This window comes from Symphalangus syndactylus, chromosome 2 (genome assembly GCF_028878055.3).
Source record: "Symphalangus syndactylus isolate Jambi chromosome 2, NHGRI_mSymSyn1-v2.1_pri, whole genome shotgun sequence".
NCBI classification, from domain to species: domain Eukaryota; kingdom Metazoa; phylum Chordata; class Mammalia; order Primates; family Hylobatidae; genus Symphalangus; species Symphalangus syndactylus.
Genome location: NC_072424.2, coordinates 21,856,268 through 21,880,799, shown reverse-complemented (window position 1 = coordinate 21,880,799; position 24,532 = coordinate 21,856,268). Strand labels below are relative to the sequence as shown.

Below are 24,532 nucleotides of genomic sequence, written 5' to 3'. Positions count from 1 at the left end.
GTCCATATTGCTGCATTTATTCATAGTTCTTTTCTTTATATATGAGTGGTTTTCTATTGTATTAATATAGCATAGCTTTTTATCCCTTCACCCCTCAGTGGACATTTGCATTTCTTCCATCTTGGGGCTACTATGAATAAAGCTGCTGTCTTAGTCCATTTTGTGTTGCTATAACATGTTTTCCAGGCCTAACTTATCAGAATTTACCCATTTTCACAGAGAGGGCTAAATGAACGTGAATTATGCCAATCTTGTAAAACAAAAAAAAAACTTAGCCAGATTCAATCATGTTTTTAACCTTGTGTAGATGCTGCTACTCTGGACTCTTTCACTGCTGCTGGGAGCAGTCGCAGGTAAGAAAAAATATGAATATGGAGCTGGGAAAGATTCACTGTTCGACAGTCAAGAGGGCTATGGCAGCCGAATTCAAGGCATGATGTGGATGACAAGCAAAGAGAGGGAGGTACATGGCTAACAGCACAAGTGCTTGGAGTAGGGTTGTCAGATAAAATCTAAGACGCCTAGTTAAATTTGCATTTCAGATAAATGGCAACTGTTTCCCACAAACACGTGATACATTTATGTGGAACATGTTATTGCTTATTTGAAATTCAAATATATATGTACAAGTTAAATTTGAATATATTTATTGCTGTTGTTGTTAAATCTAGCCTCTTTAGCTTGGGGTCAAGTGAGGGGTTTGAACCCTGGTTCTGCCACCTACAACTTTATTATCCTGAGCAAAATCATTAACCCCTCTGTGCTTCAGAATCTTTGTAAAATGTAAAGAATAGGATTCCCCCTCTCCTGTGTTGTGAGAATTAGGTCAGATTAGTAAGCCATCTTGCCTAGCACCTGGCACATGGTAAGATTTTGAGAAAAGCAGCCCCCACAACAGCTACTACTCTTACTCCTACCATTAATCTAGATTTATCCTACCCAGGAAAGAGAACCCTTCTTTGGATTGTTCCTTTATGGAGTGACATTCAAGCCTAGAGTTGTGTTAAACCATGGATTTTTGGTTTGGTTGTTTGTAAACAGCTTCTTCGTCACAGGAATGGAGATGACCTTCAGTACAGCCAGGATGGAGATACACCGGTTTTGTGGCCTTTCCATGAACTTAAGCTCTCCGTTCAAAGCCCAAAGTTATATGGGCTCAAAGCCCAAAATACCAAGGGCCCAAACAAAACATTTGAGTTTAGAGGCTAAAAGGAGTCTCAGATTGGAACGGGACAGAGACACAAGGGAAGTGAGGTGATCTTATGTGGTAGATTTTAGGAACAGTAGCCTGTATCTAACAGTGGCATTTTCTGTGAGTGTTTGGCTAAGAGGGCGTTTGCAGAAACAGAGGAGGAAAATCTGCCACAAAATGTAAATTAACTCACATTTTGGCAGAGAGGCTATTAAAAAGAGTGTTCAGGTTAAACTAATATCCTGGAAACACATCTAGGAGAGCGCAGGAACAGAAGTCTGTTACCCAAGACTTGGCTGCTTCAGCAATGATGCCCTGTGGTCAGGAATTAAGGAAAGACCTCTCAAAATATTGCCCTGGGCTCCAGAAGATGTCAATACCTGTTTCCTTTTGTACACCAACGGGAACCCAAACGACTTCCAGGTATGCATGCTTTTTGTTTTCAGGACAAAGTTCCATCTGTTTTATGTAGTAAGGATACGGAATATACACATCTTCTAAAGAGAACAAATCAGATAACGGAATTGCATCTACAGACACTTTTAGGGCAGTGATCTGAACTGTTATTTTATGTAACTTTCTATAAAAAGTTCTTCAACTTCATATTATTTTTGTTCTACCTTCATGGTACCATTTAACAAATATTCTAAATATGAGGAGATTTATATATATTTTTACTCTATACATGGTAAAAATTCCCAACATTATATGTTTATATAATCTCCCAATTATATGTATATGTACCTCTATATTAGATGGGTAGAGTACAGATATATAGAGATACATGCACACATAGACACAAACGCACAAAGCCTTCCATTGTGTGAAGAGAAGATCCTTACCACCAAGATTATAACAGATACATTATTCCAAGTTGAACAATTGCAAACATGTTGTGATGACCAGGAAATAGCAACATAGTGATGATTGAGAATAGCGTGGTTGTAATGGGAGAATCATTATTCAGAAGGATCCTGAATCCTAGCACTCCTCTACTTACCACCTCCCTCCATGAACAAATGGCTCCATTGGCTACTATAAGAAACTGACATGAAACACTTTTCTGCCTAAACAGGAATTCATTGCAGGCATTTCCTGGGTCCAGGCAGTGGTTATTTAATAACTAATACACAGATGTTTCAAAATTTCAGCAAAAGTTCCTACCATACTGAAGCATTACGGCATGTCCCAGGCCCCTGTTTTTCACTGTTTTTTTTTTTTTTTTTTTTGACACAGGGTCTGCCAGGCACAGTGGTTCACGCCTGTAATCCCAGCACTTTGGGAGGCCGGGGTGGGCGAATCACCTGAGGTTGGGAGTTCGAGACCAGCCTGACCAATATGGAGAAACCCCATCTCTACTTAAAAAATACAAAAATTGGCCGGGGGCAGTGGTTCACGCCTGTAATCCCAACACTTTGGGAGGCCAAGGGGGGTGGATCACGAGGTCAGGAGATCGAGACCATCCTGGCTAACATGGTGAAACCCCGTCTCTACTAAAAATACAAAAAATTAGCCGGGCATGGTGGCGGGTGCCTGTAGTCCCAGCTACTTGGGCGGCTGAGGCAGGAGAATGGCATAAACCCGGGAGGTGGAACTTGCAGTGAGCCGAGATCGCCCCACTGCACTCCAGCCTGGGCGACAGAGCGAGACTTCATCTCAAAAAAAAAAAAAAAAAATTTCCAGTTGTTATTGTTGTTTGAAAGCCTCACCCAGAAATCTTTCCATCTGGTATGGAATGAATAAATTGTTCTGACAGCCTCTGAAGGAGAAGCAGCTTGAGCCTCAACCTTGCTAGAGGCTTAATTAAATCCCCTAGAGCATTTAAACAGGAGCCAGTGCATTGGAGCACATTGTATATTGACTGATGCGGGGAGTTTCCTCATTGTCTTAGGAAAGGGTGTGCTCGAACCTGATGCCGTGTGCTGAAGAATAGTAACAGTGAGTGCAACAGGTGCTGCTGTCCCTGAATCCCAGGCCTGGCTTGGGTTCCTATTTTGGTTAGCTACTGCTGCATAACAAACTATCCCCAATTCAGTGGCTTAAAGCAGTAAGCATTTATTCATGCCAAGAAATCTGAGTTTGCTGGGTGGTTCTTCTGGTCTTGGCTGGATTTACTCATGCCTCTGTGGTTACAGTGGGTTCAGTAGGCAGTGCCACTAATCTTGGCTGGGTCCTTTACATACTTGGGGGCCAGCTGGCTTTGAGTTGTTCAAAGATGTTGCTGTTACCACACTTAATGACCAAATCAAGTCATACCACGTCTAGCTCAGATTCAAGAGGTGGAGACATAAACTCCAGTTCTTGATGGAAGGAGCTGCAAGATTACATTGCAAAGGGTGTGTGTAGAGGAGGAAGGGTTGAAGAACTGTGACCACCTTCCCAATCCATCATCAAGTCTAGCCTGTTTCTCTATCCTGGGGAAGCCCGGAAGTGGGGAGGAAACAGGTCAGGGGCCAAGAGGGTTTTCACATTTTCTCTTTTGACTCATTCTGTGTATCCCTCTTGTTCTACATGGTTGACATCCATTGAAGCTTGCTAATTACTAGCTCAGCACAACTGAATATTCAACAACTCTGTACAGCCTGAATTCAAATCTTACCTCATCACTGGTTAGTTGTGTGACTTTTTAGGCAATTTACTTATCTCTCTGTGCCTCAGTTCCCACATTTATAAAGAGAGGCTTATGGGGTTGTTTTAAGACTAATTAGGTAATAAACGTAAGGTGCTTGGAATTCTGACTGTACTTGGCAAGACTTCGTAACAGTTGGCAGCTATTCTTTATGATTCCAGGAGTCCTTTCCATTTTCTTAAGAGGAAGGCCCTTAGGCCTGCACCCTTGTGTTTTGGTTATTTAAGATTGAGAACTTTGATACTGAGGCATATTTAACTTGGCAAGGGGAGGCACTCATGGTGTTTGCCTTGTGAAGGCTTATCTGCCTTGCTGTGTGAACTGGCTGGGCTGCTCACAGATGCAGCGGTCTCTGGTTATATCATGATGGACTTACAGGGGCCAAGAATTATCTGCAGGTGTGCAACCTTCAGAGGACCTGGGGAAATTCAACAGACATGACATGGGCCTCTGGGGTCTCCTGAACCCAACTATTGAGATTATAGTGGCATAATGCAATCATTGCTATTGTTTTAAAGTGTTGTCTTTTGGATTTGTTCATTGCATAGCAATAGATAAGTGGAATAGGCAGTTAATGGGAGGATTGTGGTCAGAGGCTACTGTGGGGGCTGTTGAATTTTTCTCCAAAGCTCAGATGCCCAGTATTCCTAGTCTTCGAAAGAGAGAGAGGAAAATAGAGAGAGAGAGAAGAGGTTTTCTTAATCAAAGATTTCTCTTTACTTTCAACTATTTGCAGGTATTTTCATCTATTCTAAGTGAGAAATACTATCCTCTATTATTAGGGTTTGCTGCTGTGTCCCTATTGAGACTTGTAAGTTATTTGGTGATGAAATATAAAATTGAAAAGTGGGGGCCCATTCAGCTCACAAGTACATGCATAGTTACATAGGTACAAGGTTGGTGACTTCACTCCCTCCTTTCTGTCATCTTTTCAGACTTGTGGAAAGACTTGACAGCTATTATTAATCTTGTTTTGTGTATTTGGGCAGATCAAAGTATTAAGCGCGCACAGCATGGGCTATCATCACCTGCTGTTTTCTTGAAGTAGTGTCCAAATGATAAGGCTGGAATACATACTTTTAGAAAGGCCTGGATACTCGATCTGGTGGGAGGGAACATCTGGAACATTAGACAGGGTAAGCCACCTTTGCAACCCCTTTCTCCCTGCTGTGACATACAGGTGAGGCAAACAGTACTGAAGTCCAGGGCGTCTGTGCTCACTGCTCTGGCAATGCCCCGTGAGACTGAGTTATGTTTAAATTTATTATAGATGCTGATCTTCTGGACAATCACATTTTTCCTGCTGGGAGCAGCCAAAGGTAAGAAACACCACTCCTGCCCCGTAGGAAGGGCTTAAACTTAAGCTCTCAGCCCTGGCCAGAGAAAGCTTTAACTGTGGCAGAGCTCCCAGCAGCTCCAGGGTACCAGAGAGAAGAGGTGGGCTGACACTCTCTGCCTGGGAGAGTAGGCTGGGCAGTTTAAGGGGGACCCGTTTCTGGGGATCCCCCAAGTGGCCTACCTTCATGTTCGGGGTGCCCAAGGCCAGACATTTCTAGGTAAAGCATGAAACATCTGCCTGAGTTAACATATCGACTTATCAATGCCCATGATCACATTGGTCAAATCAATGTATCCGAAGAGCTAGGAATGGGACTTAGAACTTTCCAGTTTTGATGGTAGTTCTAAACAAAGGCACCAATGGTGTCCATGTGGGATTCAATGGGACTGATACCAGGCCAGTAGGTGGGCACTGGGGTCAAGAAAAGAGTGGGAGGGGCTGCAGTAGGTTCATCCATTGTCTTCAGACTTTCACTGAACAGAAGAGTGACCAGGCCTGAACAGCAGTGACACCCCAGAGCACACCTCGAGAGCAAATCCTTGAGCAGATTCAACCTTTCTCTGTAGGAAAAGAAGTTTGCTATGAGGACCTCGGGTGCTTTTCTGACACTGAGCCCTGGGGTGGGACAGCAATCAGGCCCCTAAAAATTCTCCCCTGGAGCCCTGAGAAGATCGGCACCCGCTTCCTGCTGTACACCAATGAAAACCCAAACAACTTTCAAGTGAGACCTCTGTCATTTAAATGTCACTGTAACTGGGCACGGGGCTACGCCCACCCTGCAGACCACGAATACCTTATCTCTGTGCCCTCTTCCTCCACCATGCCTCACCCCATCCCTCAAGCTGCCCCCCAGACCTGGCTAGACCTAGACAGAGCAGGTCTTTAGTAATGTTGGCTTGAATGAATGAATGGTTCACGCATTTGCCAGGACCTCTAGCTACTGTGTGATTCTGGTCTGGGGCAAACAGCTTACTGTCTAACAAGAACCACAGGGAAGGTAAGACCTCAAACCACAATCCAGGCCTAGTGGAAGCAGTGATTACTCACCTGGAGAGATGGGGCAGGAAAAGGGAGATCAGGGTGGGCTTCATGGAAGAGGTGGCTTTTTGCTAAGCTTTGAAAAGTAGAGGCATTGGGACAGGTGGAGATGAGGAAGGAAAAAGATAGGCCTGTGAGGCTGGGCTGCGAAAACATGCAGCACTTCTGCGTCTGTCACAGATTCTCCTCCTCTCTGATCTATCAACAATTGAGGCATCAAATTTTCAAATGGACAGAAAGACCCGGTTCATCATCCACGGCTTCATAGACAAAGGAGATGAGAGCTGGGTGACAGACATGTGCAAGGTAGGAGCCAGCTCTGATCCCTGTGGCCAGCTGAGGCCAACACTTCTGCTAACATCTCTGCCTCACTTTATGCACGCAAGAAATCTTTACATATTAGGTAACTTTATGCAATTAAAATGCTTCTCTTCACAAAAATTAAAATGCCTTTCCATGTTTCTGCACTACATCTGCACCCTGAAGCAACCACATTTGCTATCAGAAAAATACTCCTACTATGTGATTTCTGGTTAAACCAAGGCCCAATGTTTTCTGCTTCCGTTTTTACTGAGGGTATTTTGTATCCCATAAACGAGGGACTATAGGTGTTTTTTTGTTCAAATTTTTCCCATATCCCTGAGAGGCTGACATGTGTCACTGTGACCATTTAACTGATCCCAGCACTTTGGGAGGCCGAGGTGGGTGGCTCACTTGAGGTCAGGAGTTCGAGACCTGCCTGGCGTACATGGTGAAACCCTATCTCTACCAACAATACAAAAATCAGCCTGGCGTGGTGGCAGGCTCTTACAGTCCCAGCTACTCGGGAGGCTGAGGCAGGAAAATCGCTTGAACCTGGGAGGCAAAGGTTGCAGTGAGCCAATATTGTGCCACTACACTCCAGCCTGGGCAACAGAGTGAGACTCCATCTCAAAAAATAAAAAAAGGCAAAAGAAAAAGAAAAAAAAGAAAACTAAGATTAAGTTACTACAATGATAGAATAGAAAGTGTCACCTACATGTAATATAGGTCAGAAGGAGAGCAACAGAAGAATACACACATGTGCACACACACACATACATACATGGACATGTGTGTACAACTTGTGCATACACACACAAACACACACACACATGTGCATGCAATATACCACAATATGCCATCATCCTTTCTCTTTATGTGGAGACTGGTTCAATTGATTTTTCTGTCACCTAAGAATTTACCCCAGGAGCCTGCCTTCCACACATACATTAATAACACCAACCAGTAATGTCAAAAGGAAAAATTACAAACCCAGAAAATTAAAGTCATTCTGCACTTGGCCTTGGTTTAACAGGCATTTCACTCTTGGCACCTTTCCTGTCCTATCATTAATAAGCATCTTATTGATACAGTTTATACTCCAAATTCTCCAGGCTTGTGAAAGTTTCCTTAGGATTGCTTGAAAATGAAAGTCCTGGCCAAGCGCAGTGGCTCATGCCTGTAATGCCAGCACTTTGAGAGGCCAAGGCGGGTGGATCACCTGAGGTCAGGAGTTCGAGACCAGCCTGGACAACATGGTGAAACACTGCCTCTACTAAAAATACAAAAATTAGCCAGGTGTGGTTGCAGGCGCTTGTAGTCCCAGCTACTCGGGAGGCTGAGGCAGGAGAATCACTTAAACTAGGAGGTGGAGGTTGCAGTGAGCTGAGATGGTGCCACTGCACTCCAGCCTGGGTGACAGAGCGAGACTCTGTCTTAAAAAAGAAAAGAAAAGAAAAGAAAAGTCCTGAGGAGAAAACTCCCACTATCTCTGTGCATGTGATCACACATATTAGTATACTATATGTGGAATGATTCCAAGTGGATTTTAAATTTATAGTACCATTTTAAATTCAAGCTGGTAATATGTACTGCCTGGCAGAACTCCTAAAGATATATCAGCTCCTTTGACATCCAGGAAGACATTTTCCTTCCAGAATTCTTCAATCTCTTTTAAATCAGTACAGTTCTATTTTTCAAATATCTACATGTGTCTACTCCATGAAGTACTGTGTCATTGTGACTATAAAAATAGTGAAGCTTTTCTCTCACTTTCCAGCTCAGTGAATGCCCAGCAGCCTGGGGCATCGCCAAGAGCCTGAAAGGACCCCTCACAGTGAAATCCGCAAGGTCATTTAGACACTGGCCACCGGAGATTGCACCTAACTTTTCCTTTTCAAAATAGGACTCTTTTCATGATGCAATTGTTTTTCCCTTACTAACTAACCTTACTGAATTTGGTTGAAGGAAACCAGAGAGTGGCCAGCTTCCAATTAATCTGTAAGCTGGAGGGGGAATCAGTTTGCCTTTCTCATAGCGTTCACCCTGAAGGATAACTCCTAATTACCAACAAGATTCCCTAACAGAGTCTAGTTTATCTCATGCCCTAGCTAGGAGAAGAAAGAAGTGGCCATTTCTGAGCCCTGGCTGGATAAGGTTTCCCCTGCTCCCATTATCTCCCCAACCCCGCTATCTCCCCAACACCAGAATCTGTTTGAGGTGGAGGAGGTGAACTGCATCTGCGTGGACTGGAAGACGGGCTCCCAAACCACCTACACACAGGCTGCCAACAACGTGCGAGTGGTGGGCGCCCAGGTGGCCCAGATGCTCGACATCCTCTTGGTGAGTCAGCTGGATGGGCTATGTGAGGAGGGAAGCAGTGCCTGCCTGCTGGTCTCTGTTTGGTAGAGATGCAGCTGAGCGTTATGGATTAAAGGAGAAAGAATTGATATCCAGACCTTACTTCTAAAACTCTGAAATTTGCCTTCATAATGACATGTCAGTGGAAGCAAAAATAAGAATTGCTAACACTTAGAAAGTGGTTTTTTTAAAAGCCTCTTCAATTTACAGATAAAGAAACTGAGGCCCAGAAAGTTTAACCAGTTTGCTCCCAAAGTCATAAAGCAAATGAATAGAAGAGCTGCCTTTTGATCCAAACCATCTAGCTTTAGAATTCACCCACAACACCAGGTGGGCTCTGTTTGGGGTGAAACACAGCATGGCCAGAGAGAGCCACAGAGAGCCAACGGACAGTATGTGCAATTAGCATGTACCAACTCTACTGGCCTGGTGGTGTGGGTGCTATTGATGTTGGGGAATTCCTTCTGCCACAATCATTTCACTTATTTCTTCCTACACTGTTTCGTTATAGCTAACTCCTTCAGTCTTTAATTCTTTAAGTTGCTAATCCTTTGTGACTATTTTCTATACCAGGTAATGACTACAGCCATTTCTGTCTTAAAGGGTCTACAAAAGAATCAACTTCTGCACTCTTGCAGAAATCAAAACCCATGGTATTTGTACAAGAAGTATGGTAGACCAATAAATGAAGTGCCTTTGGGTGAATGTCTCTGAGATCAACATGTGCAAATACCTCATAGCTCTATTTGATTTGCTTGTTCACCAGTATTTTTGGAGCACAATGTCAGGAGTATGTGAGGAAGTAAAGAAGACACATGAGGTCCCAGACCATCAAGGAGCTTGCAGTGAAGACTTGCAATGCCAGTAGAGTGTGATCTATTAGTGGGTTCTGATGGGGAGAGTAGGAGCTTTACAGGAACACATAGAAGGCAGCTAATCCATACTGATGGGGCGGGGAAAGGGATTAAGGGGGTCTCCCAAGGAAGAGACGTCTAAATTGAGAGCTGAAGGCTAGTCTGTTGATGTTAGCTGGCAAGTGCTTGGGGGATAGACAACAACAGGAAGAAAAGAACAAACCATGCCCAGAGGTGAGAGGCTATGATGTATTCGAGGGTCTGAAAGTTCAACAAAGGGTTTGGCTGAAGGGTCTAGAAAAATAGATGATGAGTTAGGAAAGCTCTGAGGCCTTCAGAATGAGTTTGGGCTTGATCCTGAAGGCAATGAGAGGCATGGAAGATTTTCAGCAGAGGAGTAATATCCATTAGGCTGGCATTTTAGAAAAACCACAGCAAAAAATGTCCTGAAAATACAATCTTCCCTCTCCAGACAGAGTATAGCTACCCCTCTTCCAAAGTTCACCTCATCGGCCACAGCCTGGGAGCCCACGTGGCTGGAGAGGCAGGCAGCAAGACTCCAGGCCTAAGCAGGATCACAGGTAAGGCCCCAGAGGCAGGGCCCCAGTTTTGTCCCCAGAAACCCCAGAATGAGGTCTCAAGAATGCAGCCCAGTTCAGAACTCCCCTGAAGGAGAGTTCACTGCCCCCCTTGGCTGTGATAGAGCTGCTTGGAGCCTGCACAGAACATTTTAGGGAGTCCTCAAGAAGCTCATGTGCCACCTTCACGGCAAGGGAAGGGTGATTTTGTTCCTCTTTGCTTCTTCCACCTCTGTCCTAGCCCCTCATTTCTGAGTCCTGGTTTTCTGGTGGTGTCGGTCTCTCAACAGGACTGGGCACCCAGGAAAATGCAGAGTGAGACCAGTATGAACATGAGCAAAACATAATCAAGGAGGGTCTGTATTGACAATTCTTTCTCCCTTTTCTTTGAAATGAAGGGCAGAATAGAACCTTAAAAGTGTTTCGCACTGCTTCTACTAGTAGAAGAAACCCAGTTGCCGTTATGGCCAAAAGCATTCTTTTAACCCCATCAAAGCATTTGAATTATAACAGCAACAAGATATATCTACATAATATGATGGTGATAATAATAATAATGCTATTATAATTGTTATGATAAGCATAGATTAAGTGCCTGCTTATCCCAAATACTGCACAAAATGTTTTATATTTTCTTATATAATTCTCAGAACTGAAGAAAAGGGCTCAGGGATGCAAATAACTTGCCCAAAGCCACACAGCTCATCCGTGGGACAACTGAGATCCAGATCTGGTTTTGCTGATGTTTGGCTCAAGCAACTCTTTACAAGAAATCTCTCTTCTATTTGCAGCTGGCAACTACATTCACGTTCCTATTTTATCAGCTGCTCTAACGAAGTCTTCAAAAACTATTAACAAATCCAAGATCCCTACTAAGAAGGAAATTTGTCAAAAACAATAATTATTAATATCTTACTTATACACTCATGACTATACACCAGGCATTGTGCTAAGTGCTACATATTAACTCATTTAATCTATAACAACCATATCAAATAGATGCCATTATCACCGCATTTTGTAAAATGAAGAACCTGAAGCACAAAAAGGTAGAGTGACACGCTCAAGGTCATGCATCTTGCCCCAAAAGCAGCTGAGTAGGAATTTGAAGCCAGGCAACCTAGACCCAGAACCTGTATTCTTAACTATGATATCACATTGCTTCACCCTTTCTTTCTACAAACTTGGGGAGAGAAAGGATGTTGAAGAAAGATACACAAGTAAATGGGAGACTCTGGTGTGGAAAAAATCCTTGCCTAAACAAAATCTAAATTTCTTTGCTCGTTTGTCCTCCTCCATCCACGCCACTGGGAACCCTTTTGCAATGAGCCACATTCAGACTCTATGTCCTCATATTTAGCACCCAAGGCCATGGCACTGCATAACTCCAGGGCATGGTACCCCTTGAGTTGGGCAGTGCATGGCCTGGGCAGCTGTACACGTTGGTGCTGCTGACATCTACAGTCAGGTCTATTGTTCTGCAGTGCTGATCATCTCTTTAGGGGTTGGATCCTGTAGAAGCAAGTTTCGAGAGTACTCCTGAAGAGGTGCGACTTGATCCCTCTGATGCTGACTTTGTTGATGTGATTCACACGGATGCAGCTCCCCTGATCCCATTCTTGGGTGAGACCTACGATGCTTCAGCTGTGAGCATGCACAACTGTGTTTTAACCATGAAAGTCCTGCATGACAAAAAGCTCATTGTTGTTCTAAACATTTCAGGTTTTGGAACGAACCAACAGATGGGTCATCTTGACTTCTTCCCCAATGGAGGAGAGAGCATGCCAGGATGCAAGAAGAATGCCCTGTCTCAGATCGTGGATCTAGATGGAATCTGGGCAGGTAAAGTCATGGTGGGGCGAAGGGAGCAGGGCAGGTTGTTTCCTGGAGTGACCAATACCTTTCTGTAGCAAATCTTAAGAATAAAAATGAAACTGTCTTTAAAAATATACAACTCCCTCTTCTGGGGGTTATTTCAGAAAAAATGTAGCTACATAGTATTTGTTATATCTCAGCTTTACTGCTTTTGTGCTTCCTTAAAACATTGCTGTGGATGTTCTGGCGTGTACAAGCAACAAATAATTATAAAACTGTCACTTAAAGCTGTGACTCCAACAATCAATTTGTAGTTACCTAATAGAGAAAGGAAATACCATAAAAGCAAACATCCTGACTGTAACTAAGAGACTTTTGCTACAAATTCTCTCTTGGGAGTCAGTGATAAGGTTCAAAATGATGTAATCAGCTTCCTTTCAGTAGCTAGAATGAGAACATTCCCAGTGGTTTCCACAGCAAGCCTATTTGCACAATGAGAGCCATTGCTCACCCATGTTGAGTAGGAATAAGGAGCAATCACAGTTAAGGAAGGTGAGATGGGAGACTGCTATTGGACGTGGTTATTCTTTATTGTTGATCTAGCACACTTGGGAAGAAAGGGCATCCTGCAGACACAGCTCTGACTCTGTATCTAATGAGGCCAAAAGGACAATGGACAGGTGAAGTTTTCATCCAGGCTTGTCATGTGGCACCACACGGAGAAAACCCTTAGTAGTCTGACCAAATGTAATGAGTAAAGATTTTTATTGAGTTTCATCAAAATGGCTTGGCATATATGGATGCCATCAAAGCAAATATTAAGAATGAGGACAGGCTGGGTGTGGTGGCTCATGCCTATAAATCCCAGCACTTTGGGAGGCTGAGGCGGGCAGATCACTTGAGGTCAGGAGTTTGAGACCAGCTTGGCCAACATCGTAAAACCCTGTCTCTACTAAAAATACAAAAATTAGCCAGGCGTGGTGGTGTGTGCCTGCAATCCCAGCTACTCGAGAGGCTGAGTCAGGAGAATCACTTGAACCCAGGAGGCAAAGGTTGCAGTGAGCCGAGACCATGCCATTGCACCACAGCCTGGGCAACAAGAGTGAAACTCCATCTCAAAAATAAATAAAATAAAATAAAATAAAGAATGAGGACATATGCAGTTTGTCTTTCACAGCCTCATAAGGGTTTGCGTGCATAGGGCAGCCGAAACTCTTCATCAGTAATGGCCCAGCAAGCTCAGGCCAGGTCTGGAAGGTGTAATGTAACATTTGTCACTTGGCAGGAGTTGCAGGGAGCCAAGAAAGGTTGCAAGGAAAATCAAGACGCTATAAGAGTGATGCTCATACAAAGCCACCTAAAGTTATCCAGCCCTTGTTTTTATTTGTATAACTGCCACATGGAGATGTCCTCGCATTGGCTTGATCATATCACATCTGGTCATGTCTTTGAGGACCTCCAGCATGGTGCCTGGGACATGAGATGGCACAAAAGTTAAAGGGATGGGCTCAAGACCAGATGGGTATGGGTCTAATTACCAGCTTTCCCACCTATTAGCTCAACTGTAAATCTGAGGCTATACTCCGTAGTTCTTTCTGTAAAATAGGGATGAGATGATAATGTATAAATAGGGATGATATGGTACCCACCTCCTAGGAAGACTGAGGATTACATGGACAAGGCATGTAAAGTGATCAGAACGTTGCCTGGTATGCAGAAAGCACCCTCTATATGTTAATTGTCATTGTTGTGGCTGAATTTTGGATTTATCTTAAGTTTCTGAAAATACGGTCGTACTTTGGAACCATCCCATTTGGACAGAGAGGCAGAGAAGCTGTTCCAGCACCCAACCACCTGTTCAGACTTCCTTATTTGTTTTCCCAGGAACCCGGGACTTTGTGGCTTGCAATCACCTAAGAAGCTACAAGTATTACTTGGAAAGCATCCTCCACCCTGATGGGTTTGCTGCATACCCCTGCGCTTCCTACAAGTCCTTTGAGTCTGTAAGCTATCGTCCTGCCTCGAGCAACGGGCATCGCCCTTCCATGGGACTGTTGTCCTGCTGTGTTTGGGATTTGCAGTGCCTTCTCACTACGTTTTTTGCATTGTCCCTCAGAGTTCATGGTCCTGTGGAGTGGAAGAGAAAAAAAGTAAACAACTTTAGGCAGGAGGTGGCTAAAATTTTAGATTAGATGAGTCATGTGGCAGGGGAAAACTGGGAAATCAGAGAGAAGAGCAGTCAATTCAATGATATAGAGAGGCTTCCTGCAGGAGGCGACCTCTGAATCTGGCTTAAAAATGATACAGTTTAGAAAACACAGGAATGCACATTTCTGGCAAGGGCAGAGCGAGAGTAGAAGAATGTATAGAGAATAATTCACACCACAGAGAAAGCAAGGTGGATGCCGGAGTCCTATATGCCAGGTTGGCAACAAGGGGAGAGATGGAAGAATGACAGGCTAGAGCCTGCCTATTCCGGCTCACAAGAGCCAGCATGAGTATCCCTTCCCAACTCCACATTCAGAGACATCATGTTGGTAGCCTGAAATTGGCCACAGTTAGAGTATTTACACCACTGAAATTGGTAAGCACTGCAATCCAGGGTTTTTGTCCCAGAGAATTGGCTGCTTATCATTCACCACCTCCACTCAGCAGAAGGTATAATTGATCTAACCTAGGTACTGGGCATCAGTATTTTTTTTTTTTTTTTTTTTTTTTTTTGAGACAGAGTCTCGCTGTTGCCCAGGCCGGAGTGCAGTGGCGCGATCTCGGCTCACTGAAGGCTCCGCCCCCCGGGGTTCACGCCATTCTCCTGCCTCAGCCTCCCGAGTAGCTGGGACTACAGGTGCCCGCCATCTCGCCCGGCTAATTTTTTGTATTTTTAGTAAAGACGGGGTTTCACTGTGTTAGCCAGGATGGTCTCGATCTCCTGACCTCGTGATCCGCCCGCCTCGGCCTCCCAAAGTGCTGGGATTACAGACGTGAGCCACCGTGCCCGGCCGGGCATCAGTATTTTTTAAAGCTCCTCAAATAATTCTAATGTGTTGTGCCTAAAAGTTGGGAACCCTGATCCAGATGAAGGTAATTTAGAGATCATCTGCTCCAACCCCTTTGTTGTCACAAAGGAGAACGCTTAGGCTGTAGGAAAATTGAGTGTCTGCTCCCTCAGATGTATCAACCATATAAACACAAATTCTCCTTACAGTCCCATCTATCTCTTCTCAACAGGACAAGTGCTTCCCATGTCCAGATCAAGGATGCCCACAGATGGGTCACTATGCTGATAAATTTGCTGGCAGGACAAGGGAAGAGCAGCAGAAATTCTTCTTGAACACAGGAGAGGCTAGCAATTTTGCTCGTAAGTTGCACTTTGATTACCTGCCCATGTAAAGAAAATATATAGTTTCTGTTACAAATGAGGGGCTTGCTTTCAACCTGAAATATTTGTGGGTACATTTTAATTATCTTAGAAATGGACACATTCACCCAAACTATTGCAATTACAAGTCAACTGAGGATTTAGAAAGAGTATGCATTTCTTCCATTCTATTTATGTGGCATGAAATGACAGCAAGCAAATAGTATAATTAATGGAACGAGGCCAATTTGCACATCCTTGTGACCAGCTACCCTGAATTTTTACCACTCCACAGTTCATTGTTTCTTTTCTTTTTAAGGCCGCATCAGACACACCTTTTCTCTTCATTCAGCAAAGATGTAATTGGTACCAGCTCTTTGCTGGGCTGTGTCCCTTAAGAAGCCCAACTCCATTCTCTGCTTTCCCCTCTGTCTGTGCATCCCTGATGCCCAGAGGCTGCCTCACTGGCGGAGTGCAGGCGGGAATCAGGGGGAAGGATGGTTTCTCTCTAAAACCTGCTGAATGGACTAAGACACAGGGTAGAGACTGGGCATGTTTGGGCCACTTTGTACCAACCTGCCCCATGACAGTTCCATAGGAGGTGACCCAGTAAAGACAGAGGTTATATATTCATATAAATATATAACACATCTTACATAGTTTTTAAAGTCAGATTTATTGAGGTAAATTTATATTTGGCAAAATGCACGCTTTTTAGCATACACTTCTATGAGTTTGGACAAATGAATAGTTGTGTAACCACCTCCAAATCAAGATACAGAACATTTCTATCACCATATATATCACTCTGTATATTTTTTTGTAAGAAGACATTGATTAATCAATCCTTCCACTGATGTTGTGATGCATGGAATACTTGCCAATATTTCAACAACAAATTAAACACTCAAAAACCATGTATTCATTCCTCGATCAACATTTACTTATGGGCCACAGACTACGCTAGACACTGAGGATGTGGGGATGAACAAGGCACCCCTCTCATGAAATTAATAATCCAGCCGAAGACAGAAACTGGGCAAGCAACTACAAGCGTGTTGGGCTTGGTAGCTGTTGCCATGACATTATGGGACAGAGAACCTGGCCCTGACCAGAAAGAGGGTCAGGGTCAAGGTCTCTGAAGATATGAAAGATCAATAGGAGTTAGGCAAGAATCATGTGTGTGTATATTAATGTACATCTGTGCACATATGTGAGTGTATGCATGCATGTGTGAGTGTGTTTATGTGTGTATGCACCTTTGTGTGTATGCATGTGTTTATATATGTATGTATACGTGTGTCTGTATGTTTATGTGTATGTGCGTGCATGTGTATGTGTGTGTATTTGTATGCGGGTGTCTATGTATATGTGTGTGGTTATATGTGTGTAGGTTTGTGTGTGTGTGCACATACACATGCATGTTTGTGTAGATGTATTTGTGTGTGCACATGAACATGCATATGTTGTGTATATGTATTTGTGTATGTGCACACACATGCATGTTTCTGTATATGTATTTTGTGTGCGCTCATGCATATGTTTGTGTATATGTATTTGTGTGTGTGCACACGCATGCATATGTTTGTGTATATGTATTTGTATTTGTGTGTGTGTGCATGCAGGCCCTGGGATAGCACTTCAGGTAGGAGCCTAAGTGACAACTGCTCTTGCACCTACTCTGTGCTAGAGACTGCCCAGGGCCTGGGGAGCAGAGAGGAAACACAGTCCCCGCCCTCGAGGTACTTGCCAGGCTGCACTCCCGAGCTACCTTCCCAAATGTGGAGACAAGCTCCTATTCCCTCTCTCTTCACCTTACCTCACCGTACTGCCATTCTGGAGCAGAGCTGGCCAACAGAACTTTCTGCAATGAGGGGCATATTCTGTGTAGCCATTAGCCTCATGTGGCAATTTAACATTTGCAATACAGCTAATGAGTTTGAGAAACTAAATTTTTAATTGTATTTAATTTGGATTTAAATGTAAGCAGCCACATATGGCTGGTGACCTCCTCACTGGGCAATGCAGTCCTAGAGGGGGATACTGCTAAATACATACTTCTTCTTAAGGCCTTGTTTGATTTGTAGATTAAAAAATAGAATTTCTTATACTTTGGCTGGGCATGGTGGCTCACGCCTGTATTCCCAGCACTTTGGGAGGCTGACATGGGCAGATCACTTGAGGTCAGGAGTTGGAGACCAGCCTGAATAACATGGCGAAACTCTGTCTCTACTAAAAATACAAAAATTAGCCAGGCGTAATGGTGTGTGCCTGTAGTCCCAGCTACTAGGGAGGCTGAGGCAGGAGAATTACTTGAACCTGGGAGGCGGAGGTGGCAGTGAGCTAAGATTGCACCACTGCACTCCAGCCTGGGTGACAGAGTGAGACCCCATCTCAAAAAATAATAATAATAATTTTTTAAAAAGGAATTTCTTATGCTTTGATGCCTCAGAGTAAGAGAAGGAGACAAGTCTGGGATGTAGGCTACCTATTTTGTATGTGAATAAATTGAACTCTTCCATCTCCTGTGCAGGCTGGAGATATGGGGTTTCCATCACACTGTCTGGAAGAACAGCCACTGGTCAGATCAAAGTTGCTTTGTTTGGAAATAAGGGAAACACTCACCGGTACAGTATCTTCAGGTAATTTCCTATTTTAACACTACGTCTCATTTGATGATACACACAGCCTTGAAACCACACACTTAATTTGAACACTTATCATCTCTTTATATGTCAATGGTGTTTAATTATAGTCATGCAACATGTAACAACATTTTAGTTGATGGACCACATACACAACAGTTGCTCTATAAGCTTGTAATACCATATTTTTACTGTACTTTTTCTATGTTTGGGTGTTTAGATACACAGATACTTACCATTGTGTTCCAGTCATCTACAGAACTCAATGCAGTAATATGTAGTACAGGTTTGTAACCTAGGAGCAATAGGCTGTACCATACAGCCTAGGTATGTAGTAGGCTCTGCCATCTCCGTTTGTGTGAGTACATGCTATGATGTCCACACAATGATTAAATCACCTAAGGACACATTTCTCAGAACATATCTCCATTGTTAAGCAATGCAGGACTATATTACTTTATGTACTGAAGTCAATTGCAGACTTCTGCTAACAATTTTTCTTTTCTGTTATAAACCTAGGCATTTCGTCCTCTCTCTCTCTCTTGTTTTTTTTTTTTTTTTTTTTTTTTTGAGAAAGAGTCTTGCTCTGTCACCCAGGCTGGAGTGCAGTGGCACGACCTTGGCTCACTGCAACCTCTGCCTCCTGGGTTCAAGAAATTCTCGTGCCTCAGCCTCCCAAGTAGCTGAGATTACAGGCATGTGCCACCACACCTGGCTGATTTTTGTATTTTTAGTAGAGACAGGGAGGGGGGTTTGCCATGTTGGCCAGGCTGGTCTCGAACTTCTGACCTCAAGTGATCCACCCACCTCGGCCTCTCAAAGTGCTGGGATTACAGGCGTGAGCCACCATGCCCTGCCTCTTTCTCTCTTAATAGATGTTTTTTTAAACATAAATCTAATATTACTTCAGATGTCCTGTTTTCTGATTAGTACAATAACACATGCTTATTGTGCCATACTATGTGGCTAATTTGTTACTGCACAAATAATTCTTCCAAAACATATAAAATGATATGCAGGAATTCTATTTTATTTTCTATTAGAAAGCTTTAAGGAAAAATTAACTTGAGTTTTAAAAACCATAGTTTGAGGTGCTAGCATATAGCTGGCTTTTCCATTTCTCCATCCTTTATTTGGAAATTAATTCAGAAAAATAATCCTGTTAATCTAGAATAGAAAACAGCAGCATGGCATCGTATGGTAATTAGAACTCATTTCCATGAACAGGGATGTTTACGTTTCTCTATTTCAAGGGGGATTCTCAAACCAGGCTCAACCCATTCCTATGAGTTTGATGCAAAGCTGGATGTTGGAACAATTGAGAAAGTCAAGTTTCTTTGGAATAACAATGTGATAAATCCAACCCTCCCCAAAGTGGGTGCTGCCAAGATCACTGTGCAAAAGGGAGAAGAGAAGACAGTGTATGTATCTTTGCTGGCTGGTGCCTAAAAATGTTTGCAGAGATTCATGTTATAATGAAAACCCACCCCAGAAAGTTACGTGTAGTTAAGCAAGAAAAACCAAGAAAATGTACCCATCTGTGGCCCCTTCTCCCCAAACAAGCAACTGACAAAGAGCATAAAATGTTTCTGTCGGGTGCACCTCGTTGGGTGTTCTCAGCACTGCCTGTGGGAATACAGAAGATAAGGCTGCACTTTCAAGGTAAAATGAGAAAACATAACAAAGAGAACAAGAAATCCTTTCTGAAGGGTACAAGTTTATAAGTACGGGCGAGTGAATAGCTATACTTGAAAGAGGAGAAGACCAATCACATTTCAGGATAATAAAATGGAAAATAAATCGGTTTTAGGAAAAGACCGAAAATTTTATATAGGACAGGAAAGCACTGGGGTTGCAATACTTGTGAGATCTTGACCTGTGGCCTCCCTGGCTTTGGGCCTGAATAAGCACAGGGCCATGGGTAGGAAAAAGGGACAGCTGGAGGAAAGTTGGTGTGGTGACCTGAGAGGGCAGAGCGACTGTCTCTCAAACCTCAGACCCCAAGTCTGGCCAGTAGAACATGTGGCTTTGTGGGAAGGAGATCCTGGGCTCTCAGCCACAGGTGGTCTTGAAGTTTGGGGTTAGGTGGAGTCACCGAGTTCAGGTCCCAGAGATTGTCCCTCCCCCAGGTGGGGAGGGTGGGGTGGCAGCGTAGAATGGGGGCTGACTCCACATCTGGGTCTCCTCGAACTGGATGACCCAGTGACGTTATCCCTATCCCCACGAGGCAAGGAGAACAAAGAGGCTGGCCCTGCCAGGTGGTCAGTGGAACCAGGAAGCCTTATAAGCTAGAGCATGGTACACAGGAGGCTGGGCCGGGCTGGTCGGGAGCCCTGTGCAGGCTGGAGGTGCAACCAAATCCTTTCCTCCCTGACCCCGTCAGAGGATACTCAGCCTCTAAAATTCAGCTCCCCAAGGCCCCATTAGCAAGCATCCCATGGCCTGGATCCTGGGACTGTGTAGTTAAAAACATGTCAGGTGGTGGCATCATTGGAATCTTAAAAATGAGAGGTGTTCCCAGGAGATGACTTGCTCACGGGTAAGACATACGAGGCCAAATCAGCCAGGGCATTGCATCTTCCAGGTTTCCTAAGGAAAGGCTGAGGCTTTCTGAACTTTCTGCAAATGGAACAGAACTTACTTAAGGCTGCACCTGAGGCCCTGTGCCCATCAGCTGTCACCTGTATTCCAGTGGCTGAGTGCAGCTCCCCTCGCTGTCTGCTCCAGAAAGACTCTTTCTTAAGAGCAGCTGGATATAAGACACCAGGTTTTTTAAACAGAGGAAAGTCAAAACCAGCTTCAAATCTCTCAAACTAGTTTGGGGAGTAAAAACATTGAATTAGTTGAATTACTCAAACATTTTCCTGTTATGAAAATGGCCAGTAACATTTAATAATAATAATGATAATAATAATGATAATAATAATAATAATGAAGCTAAAGAAAATCAAGATTTTGGTCCAAGCTCTTCTCAGAATCCCCTCACATTTTTTAGTAACCTCATTGGGATTTCAATTCCTACTAAGGAAGCTGCCGACTAGGATTCCCTCCAATGACACAGTATCCAAAGAGAAAGGCAGCCTTCCCCCTCTTTATTTCTCCCTGTCCTCCTCTCTTTCTTTATTAAGTACCTTTGGTAAATGTACCCTTGCAAATGACTTTATTAAGTACCTATTGTATGGCCTGGCAAATAGTAAGGGATGCAAAGACAGAGCCTACACTCAAGGAGCTTACAGTTTAGCTGTTGAGAAAAATCAGACTTATACAGGAAAGGTCAAAAGATCAAATAAAGAACTCCCAGGAGAGGCTCAGAGAGACAGTGGCCAAGGAGGAAAGCAGAGGGCCCCGGGGAGGCTGTGATGGAAGGAAGGGCAGCTCTCAGGATGAGGCAGGGAGTAGGAGGGAGGAAGGGCACAGGGGCAGGGCAATAGGTTCAGGTGCATGAGGGGCGACAGGGCCCAAGTGCAGGGAATATGATCGGAGGCCTCTGGTGCCAGGTTAGGGCTTCTTGGAGGAAAAAAATGAAACACCGAAGACAAGATGGGAAAGGCCAAGGAACACAAGTGAAGAAATGGGGCAAAGCTTCCAAGCTCACAGGTGGCTAGGCCTGAGAGAACCACAATAATATCGGCTTACATCTGCATTGTTTTGTGTTAATTATAAGACTTTTTACATTTACCGTCGTGGGATGTTACGTTCTTATCATGGAACTCTCAACAGTCATGGCAGGGAGCCCTCTTCTACAAATGAAGGGGGCTGCCTTTCTCTCTCTCTCTTTTTTTTTTTTCTGAGATGGAGTCTCACTCTGTTGCCCAGGCTGGAGTACAGTGGCAAGATCTCAGCTCACTGCAACCTCCACCTCCTGGGTTCAAGAGATTCTTGTGCCTCAGCCTCCCAAGTAGCTGGGATTACAGGCATGCACCACCACGCCTGGCTAATTTTTGTATTTTTAGTAGAGACGGGGTCTCACCATGTTGGCCAGGCTGGTCTCAAACTCTCGGCCTCAAGTGATCCACCTGCCTCGCCCTCCCAAAAGTGTGGGGATTACAGGCATGAGCCACCACACCAGGCCTTGCCTTTCTCTTTTGATACTGTGTCATTGGAGGGAATCCTAGTGGGCAGGTCCTTTAGTTGGAATTAATACCCCAATAAGGTTATTAAAAAATATGAGGGGATTCTGAGAAAAGCTTGGACCAAAATCTTGATTTTCTTTAGCTTCCCAGTTATTACATCCTTCCTCAGAGTCCTCAGATAACTAGCTCCGAAGCACTCAAATGTGGGAGGGCAAGGTCACGAGGAACTCCAGGGAGGAACGCCAGGTCCCGAGACTCCAGAGCTGGAAGACAAGGTCAAGGAAGGCTTGACGTGTGATCCTACCATGGAAACTACAGCCTCTGGCATCAGATGGACCTGTTTTTGCATCTTTGTTATTCTGCTGATTAATGGAGAGCTCTCTGTGCCTCAGTTTCCTCTCCTGTAATGTAGAACTAATCATCAGACCCCCTCACACATGTGTGGTGAGGATGAAGTTTGCATAAGTGAAATAAGCAGCATAATTGGCTGCAGATGAGAAGGGCTCAGGGCGTGTTGGCCACTGTCCCCTTCCGAGAATGACTGGAGGACAGCATCCCTCTGTAAGCCACGCTGCTGGGCCTACGGAGGCCGCCAGGCGCCTGCGGGGACAAGGGAGTGAGAGTCCCTGCCTTCGGAGGCCACCGTCCTGTGTGACACTCCAGAACCATAGCAGACCTTGTCCTAGAGCCTCCAGGCAGCAAGCGCTGCAGGCGCTGGTTACAGCTCCAGCCCTAGTGGCCCCTCGTGCCTCCTGAATCACTCATCAACTGTGACCTGGGCTTAACCCCTTAAAAAAAAAAAAAAACCTACTCGGTTTTGCTAAGGTGACCCAAACGCTTACAAAACTTCCTTTTCTCCCCAGGTACAACTTCTGTAGCGAAGACACGGTGCGGGAAGACACGCTGCTCACTCTCATGCCCTGGCTAAGCTACCGGGGCGACCTGGCTGCTGCATTCACACCGATAAAATCCACTGGTGCATCTGTATGCTCTGAGTCTATCTCCTGCCGCGGCCGCCTCCCGGGGATACATTTGGGAATGGAACGTTTGCAAATGTCCCGAGCACGTCCCCATACCTGGGTTTCTCCCCATTAACTTTGGGTCACACAGTTTCCCTGGCTCCTGTGCCTGGGTCGACTGTCTTCTCCGTGCCTGAGCTGGTGGCGATGGACTGAACTCCGGAGCCTCAGCTCGGGGATACCAGCCTTTAGCCCCGCGCCTCATTTCACAAGGAGGAAACTGAGGCCCAGAGGGGCAGGCAGCTGTTCAAACTCACAGAGTGACCCGCTGTCCCCGACAGGTCGGAGGGCCGGGCCCCGGACCCCTCTTTCACCGACCCTCCCTGGCTCACCGAGACCACCCCGAGGGATCGCGGCAGGCCCGGGAGGACAAGCCTCTCTAAGGAGGTAGCTTTGAGGGTGAGGGGACCCCTTGTTGGCCCTGGCTCTTGGGGAGGTGCGCAGAGGCGGGCACAGGTGCAGGGCGCTCTCGGGCTTCCGTCCCGCTCCCGTAGGTAGGGGCTGCCTCGCGGACACCTAAGCACAGAGCGGCGCGGAGGCGGGGCCCAGGGCGGGACCTGCCGAAAGGGGCTTTTCCGTCAGCCAATCGGCTGGGGCCCCGAGGAGCACCCCCCCTCCCCAGCCAGTCTGGCGTCCCCATGGGCCCAACCCACAGAGACCTGGGAGGAGCTGGCGTTCTTTCAGGAGGCCTTTCCGCCCTGCGGTGTCCCAAGTCACCACTTCCCCCAGGGAGTCTCTCCGTGGTTCACCAAGCCCCGAATCCCACCCCGGCAGTCCTGGTGCCGACTTCTGTTTCTTTTTTTTTCCTTTCCTTTTCTTTTTTTTTTTTTTGAGACGGAGTCTCGCTCTGTCGCCCAGGCTGGAGTGCAGTGGCGTGATCTCGGCTCACTCCAAGCTCCGCCTCCCGGGTTCACGCCATTCTCCTGCCTCAGCCTCCCGAGTAGCTGGGACTACAGGCACCCGCCACCACGCCCGGCTAATTTTTTGTATTTTTAGTAGAGACGGGGTTTCACCGTGTTAGCCAGGATGGTCTCGATCTCCTGACCTTGTGATCCGCCCGCCTTGGCCTCCCAAAGTGCTGGGATTACAGGCGTAAGCCACCGCGCCCAGCCACCGACTTCTGTTTCTAACCTGTGTGGCCACGTCGAGCTATCATTGAACTTAAGACTTGAAAGCGAGTGGGCTTCGATTGTCCCTCCAAAGCAAGGTCGTAGCGAGGATCAAAAGAGCGACCTTAGGAAGGGGCCTCACAGGACAGGGTGCAAGGCGAGTGCTCGGTAAACCGCGGTGATGACGAGGGTGACAAAGACGGCGGCGGCCAGAGACACCCA

The 24,532-nt window shown here is 45.2% G+C and overlaps 2 protein-coding genes across 2 annotated transcripts in view; both read left to right on the top strand.

Moving 5' to 3' along the window:
• The window catches only part of ENO4 (enolase 4), a 412,386-nt gene that overhangs the window by 5,446 nt on the left and 382,408 nt on the right, over nucleotides 1-24,532 (top strand). The window lies entirely within an intron of this gene.
• On the top strand, nucleotides 308-23,584 carry PNLIPRP1 (pancreatic lipase related protein 1). Its single transcript, XM_055241525.2, has 13 exons — nucleotides 308-353; nucleotides 5,727-5,881; nucleotides 6,379-6,504; nucleotides 8,707-8,841; nucleotides 10,186-10,299; nucleotides 11,794-11,914; nucleotides 12,014-12,133; nucleotides 13,991-14,109; nucleotides 15,335-15,464; nucleotides 17,998-18,106; nucleotides 19,363-19,530; nucleotides 23,046-23,166; nucleotides 23,483-23,584. The coding sequence occupies exons 1-13, from the start codon at nucleotides 308-310 to the stop codon at nucleotides 23,582-23,584; spliced, it is 1,566 nt and encodes a 521-aa protein (XP_055097500.2).